The 5993-nt window shown below is 39.2% G+C and overlaps 1 protein-coding gene across 2 annotated transcripts; it reads left to right on the forward strand.

Moving 5' to 3' along the window:
- Positions 1 to 220: 220 nt before the first annotated feature.
- On the forward strand, positions 221 to 2541 carry LOC137731931 (protein RGF1 INDUCIBLE TRANSCRIPTION FACTOR 1-like). Of its 2 annotated transcripts, none has more exons than XM_068471194.1 (5): positions 221 to 392; positions 583 to 748; positions 924 to 1142; positions 1296 to 1511; positions 1765 to 2541. In XM_068471194.1, the coding sequence occupies exons 2-5, from the start codon at positions 746 to 748 to the stop codon at positions 2083 to 2085; spliced, it is 759 nt and encodes a 252-aa protein (XP_068327295.1). In that variant the 5' UTR covers positions 221 to 392; positions 583 to 745; the 3' UTR covers positions 2086 to 2541. The 2 variants fall into 2 exon arrangements, with proteins under 2 accessions (XP_068327295.1, XP_068327294.1); XM_068471193.1 differs by having other exon boundaries at positions 221 to 376.
- The last annotated feature ends 3452 nt before the right edge of the window (positions 2542 to 5993 follow it).

A 5993-nucleotide genomic window follows, 5' to 3' on the forward strand; every position in this document is an offset into this window, starting at 1 on the left:
TAAAGCAACTGGATTGTTTCCCATATTTCGGTGATTTCTATTTTAATTAGACATATATATAAAAAGAATTATTATTAGCAATTCAAAAAATTCATTCTATATTTCAAACTTTTATATTAAAAAAGAAAAATAAACTTATAAAAAATGTAAAACAAAATTTTAGAAATACGAATAACACTTTTCCATATAAATATAAATATAGAAATATATAGTCTAGTTTGGCGTACTTATCTCAGAGCGGTGACCTCGTGTTTTACCCTAGAAGTAGTCCTGGAAGACTTGCAGTGGTACTAGTCCTGCTTTGCTCTCCCTCCTCTCTCTCTACCCACTGCCGATTTCAGAACGCCTGCCTGCCTGCCTGCCTTCAAGTTCTAAGGTCTCATTTCGCTATCGTAATCTTCTCTCTACATATTCTCTCTTAATTGTTTACTTTTTTTCCTTAATTTCACTTTCATATAGTTATAATGGTCGCAATACAATCTCAGAGCTTTTTTTTTTCTTTTTCTTTATTTATTTTTTTTCTGTGTGGTTTTATTTCTGTTTAATTTGTTAGGTTTTCTTTTCTTAATCTGTGTTTTCCAGAAAGATTCAATCTTAATCTCTGGGAAGTGGAAATGGAAGTGGAAGGAGAAGGGTTTAATTAGTTTTGGAAGAAGGAAAAGAAGCTGGACAGATTCGGAGTTGCTATCGACAATCAGCAAGACAAGAAGAAGAAGAAGATAAAGAGCATAAAGACAAGAGAGCCATGGTGCTAATTCAATATCTAATCTCATCATTTATTTAATTAATTACAATCTCACCGCATTGCTCAATTTGCTCGATTCCTAATTGGCCTGTTGGCTTGTTGGTTCGTATGAAATTATATTGCTCAGTTGTATAATTGTCGATTATGATTTGTATGATACTAATTATGAGTGAATCAGGTGAGTTCAATTCTACCGATGGGGCGTATTGGGAGCGAAGAAGACGATGCAATTTGTCCGGCTTGGCTAAAACCAATGCTAAGAGCACACTTCTTCGTCCATTGTGAGATTCACGGCGATTCAAACAAGAGCGAATGCAACATGTTCTGCTTGGATTGCGTGGGGCATGCTATCTGCCCTTACTGTTTGATCCGTCACAAAGATCATCGCGTTGTCCAGGTTCCTTCCTTCTTCATTGCCTTCAATTTCTTGTTAATTTCCCCTTTTTCGTTGTTGTTGATTACCGTTAAGTGTCAAGACTTGATTGGGATTTCATGTGTACAAGGACTAATGTGTGGTTTGGGTGGTTTTGGTTTTGTTTCATGTCCGTAGATAAGACGTTCCTCATACCATGATGTGGTCAGAGTGAATGAGATTCAGAAGTACATAGATATATCGTGCGTGCAGACGTACATCATCAACAGCGCAAAGATTGTGTTTCTGAATGAGAGGCCGCAGCCAAGGCCCGGAAAGGGAGTCACCAACACTTGTGAGATTTGCTGCCGAAGCCTCCTCGACTCCTTTCGGTTCTGCTCTTTGGGTTGCAAGGTATCATTTTCATTTCCTTTCATTTGTATAATTTCATTGTTCAACTTTGGCATTCTTCGTTTTATTGTGTGGTGGTTAATTACTTTGGAATCACATTGGATTAAGGACTAGTTTGCACCCCCTGCTTTCTTCCCTGTTATCTTTTCTCTCCACTGTGGTTATACTCGACTGTGCTACGCATTGGGGTTGAACAATTTCTATGATTTTTGTTTGATTTAAATCCCACTTAATTATTTTGGTTTGCTATTCGAAGCTTGGAGGAATAATGCGCGGTGACCGAGAGCTCACATTTGCAGTGATGAGAACAAAGCACAGCAGGGATGGTTTCTATGGCGGGTCAGAATCAGATGAATCAACAACTCCAAAGAAGATAACGAAGACAATGCATATGTTCAACCGTCTGATGAATGGCAATGCACTTAATTACGAGCGTGGGACTCATGTGGGGGAGAGGACTACCTCAAGTTCGGGTGATGAGGAGGGCACTGCCAATCTTTCTCCATCCACTCCTCCCCTTTACAATCACCGCAATGCCAGAAGACGTAAGGGTATACCTCATCGCGCACCCTTTTGATTAGATTCCCATTCCCACTACTAAGTTAGAGTAGGTAAATATATAGATACATACACATGTTTATATAGTGAATCATCGGCATCGACATACAGGTAGTTTTAATATGAAAGTGGGATAAAATAGAGGGGCACATATGAAGAATCAAATATAGAAGTATTAGGTGATGGAGAAGTAGCATGGCTTTTAATTATTAGCTCCGGTGGAAGGAACGGAACAGGTCGATGGTCCCGTAATCCATCAGTGTCTCTGTCTGGGATTCTAGTTTGTAAATGAATCAGAAGAAACCGTAGGATATATATACAACAGCTTCTAGCTGCTACCCTCTCTGGCCTGTACAGAAATATTGTGGGTTCCTTTCTAGTTACTGGAAAAACAAAATAATGGTCGAGTTTGAGTGGCAATATATGTGTGTGAATGTATGTATGACATGTACAGTAACAGAAGACATTTTGTGCATATAGATGGTGTTTTTATGTGAAAACAAAAACACGTTGTTCTGTTGAATGTTTGATTGTGTTTGGTGTGCTTGGTAAGAAATTAGAGAGAAATATTAACATCTGTCATGGCACTATGTTGAGATATTTAATTAAATTCGTAGAGGATTAATGGTGAAACTGGAATTTGAGGGCAAGTGCGAATGTGTCGAAAGAGTATGGCACCTCAGATATATATTACTGACTAGTTTTAGCTCGGAAAAAATAAAAAGTATTTCTAGGGTTACAATTCGATATTCCTTGAGAAACAGTCATGTTTTAGCCGAACGAATTTGTCTTGCCTTTGGTGTCGACATTCTAAAGATGGTAGTATTTTGTAGATTCGAGATTCACTTGAGATTAGCACATGTATGGGGTGATTAGATGGTCACTAGATTAAGATGCTCTCCCTCAAGTGCCCACACAGGAGATACGATAGTGTGTCGTTTGAAAAATTAAAATTAAAGAGGTTTGATTAAATTAATTAGCAATGTAGAATTTTAATGGTTGTCGATGGACACAAAAATGAGAAAGACAATGCCTGGTAGGCACCTAAAATGGAAACGAATTAGGTTAATTGAGATGATAAAGACGGTGTTTTGGATATTTGGAAGACGACGAGAGGGAAGTTGCTAATGCTATTGGTGTATCATGGAAAACAAAAGAAAAGGAAAAGCTTGGCTGACACGTAAACCCCGCACCACCATAACCACCATCACGACAAGGACGGCAAGATGTCAGGTACACACACAAGTAACTCTTTTCTAGTTTTCTTCTCTTCTCTCCTCTCCTCTTCTCTTCAGATGCGCGCTCTCTCTCTCTCTCTCTCTCTCTCTCACTGATGGAATAATTAATATTAGAATCATATATATGGAAAAATGAATAGGAAGAATGTAGAAACAAGTGGATTAATGAGAGCCGTGAGGAATCTGACCTCTCTCTCATCCATTCGTTTCTTGGGCCTTCCGTTCCATCCCTGCCCTTTTTATCGCTTATCAATAAATTCCACTAATTATTTATTCGCTTCTTAATTTAATTTTTGGTTATTTTTAAAATTAGTAAAAGGAAAGACAAATACGTGTGAGATGGTGGGAGCTGAGGAGAAGAGATGGAGATGAGATGAGTGATGAGTGATGAGTGAAGGCTGCTGCGGCGGCTGCTCTTGTGTCGTCACTTGTCTTGGTGCTCAATAACTGCCACGTTTGATTCATCTCTGCTGCTGGGTGGACACGTAGCACTCTTTGGAGGGAAGGGCCAGATGTGGGTGATTGATTCCGATTGATGGTGGATGCCTGCAGCAGCAGCAGCACTGATACAGTGAGAGTTGAGATAGTGGCCTTTATCTCTGTGCGGATAATTCTTACATTTTTTTAATATTCAAACTTTCTTCTGTTTTTATTTCTGGTCCGAAACTTCTCTTCAATTATCTAAAACACTCAAACTTAATTTGCGGCACCTGTCTTCTCAAACTCCATTTTCTTCCATATTCCCTATCTTATATGTCAAGTCATCGTATGCAGAGGTAGCCGTATGAACCCCTTAGCTCACAAATTGGGCCCAACTAAAGATCCAAATTTGGCCTAATTCTCGTTTTTTTTTTATTACTCTACCCAGATTCCTTTGGCCCATTATATCTCACCAATAATTCCAGCGGCCCAGCGTCGGCCTTTTTTTTTTTTTTTTTTTTTTTTTTTAAATTTTTAAATCAATTAATTCCCACCCACATTCAAAAGAAAGAAATTTTATTTGAAATCGTATCTCGCTTTACACATAACTTACTCTCTACACCCATCTTATTTTTAATTAAGCTACCAATTTACCTTTACACCTATTTTAAACAATAAAACCTAAAAACACCTAATGTACTGTAGCTAAACTCCGGCAATTGGTGCCTACATGGTGGAACGGATTACCGACGATCCGTCCTTCTCCACACTCATTTCACAGCCACCATTTGAGTTCACAAAACCCACATGTAATTGAAGCAGCAAGGGATTAGATTTTAGATGCGATTAGGTTTGGTCATAAGGCATTGCTCAGTTATAGTGAGAGATCAAGTAGTTCAGGATAAAAGTCGGTGTTGCATTGTATCCAGCCGTTATTTCAAATTAAAACTATAAAAAATAAAAAATATGTTAAAAAATAAAAAATAAAAATATGTTCTCTCCGGCATGGTTGTAAAAGGTGCGAGGTGCTAGTCGGGCTGCTGGGTGGGTGACACACCTCGACCGAGATCAGGGCATGCTGGCCGTCACGTGGAAGTGACGTAACTATGTGCACAGTGCGGAAGCTAATAAATAATAATAAAAGTACGAATAAATACAAACCTAGCTATACACAAAGTAATAACATACATGTGCAAGCGTAAGTGTGAGAAACAAAGTTTAGAGCACGAAAGACCTAGTGCAGTCCGGAAGAAACAACCCTAAATAAACACACCCAAAGGTCCTACACTGGTGATAATCTGTCAGATATGCCGGGAAATCCTCTGGGGAGCCACCAAAAGTGCTAGCCAACTAGAACCTGGAGGGGCGCAAAACAGAAAGTGTGAGTGGGCAAAAACAAAGCTTTTCAAAAATCATTTCATAAACAAAGTTCTAACCCCTAGCCGTAAAACCTGTATACTTCCCAGAAAAATAGAATATATACATATATATAAATCATGCTCAGGAAAATGCCATGCCAAATGCCTCGAAATAAAATGCAAGTACTCAGGTAATGCCAAACAATGCCATGTAATCTGTCAGCCGGAGTCACTTAACGTGACCTGTACGGCTGAATCTCTCAAATCCCCAACTCACTAACTATACCTGCACACGCGTTGGAACCACCTAAAGTGGTTTGTACGACAGGACTGGGTGTATAATAAGTACACTCAAGTGCTACAATCACGTGAAGACTGGGCGAATAATCGCGGGTCACCTACGAGTCGGAACCACCTAAAGTGGTCTGTACAATAGGACTATGCACCTAACTTGGATCCAAGATGAGCGTGTGGTGCGGGAGGTGAACATCATGTGAAGGACTGTGCCCAACTCTGGGCGAAAGCACTAACACCGGGGGTGCAGGTTATGAGCTCTCTATGCATCTCAAATCATTACTGGACATAAACATAAACCATAACTTACCTGGCTACCTGTGTGTCTGCAGCACCAACACACAAATACATATGCAACTAATAATGCATAATTAAATGGGCAAACATAATGCATGGCATATAAACGTATAAACGTTTCATTTTACTTTCTGGGAAAAACATAAGTATATGGGTATATACAGAAAACCAAAAGCCCACTCACTGGTATGTAGAAGGGTCGTAACCCCCTTGCCTCGAGTGACCGCACTCGTCCTCGGGATAGGTCTCACCTATATGCGAAATAACTATAAAAACGTTAATTTTAAAGCACATAACCAACATTACGAAATAACTTCTCG

This window comes from Pyrus communis, chromosome 4, assembly GCF_963583255.1.
Source record: "Pyrus communis chromosome 4, drPyrComm1.1, whole genome shotgun sequence".
In the NCBI taxonomy this organism is placed as follows: domain Eukaryota; kingdom Viridiplantae; phylum Streptophyta; class Magnoliopsida; order Rosales; family Rosaceae; genus Pyrus; species Pyrus communis.

What these genes read in the sequence shown, in the direction of transcription:
- LOC137731931 (XM_068471194.1), top strand. An exon ending in AAGATCATCGCGTTGTCCAG is followed by an intron (nt 1,143 to 1,295) that starts GTTCCTTCCTTC and finishes TCATGTCCGTAG; the next exon opens with ATAAGACGTTCCTCATACCA. An exon ending in TCTGCTCTTTGGGTTGCAAG is followed by an intron (nt 1,512 to 1,764) that starts GTATCATTTTCA and finishes TGCTATTCGAAG; the next exon opens with CTTGGAGGAATAATGCGCGG.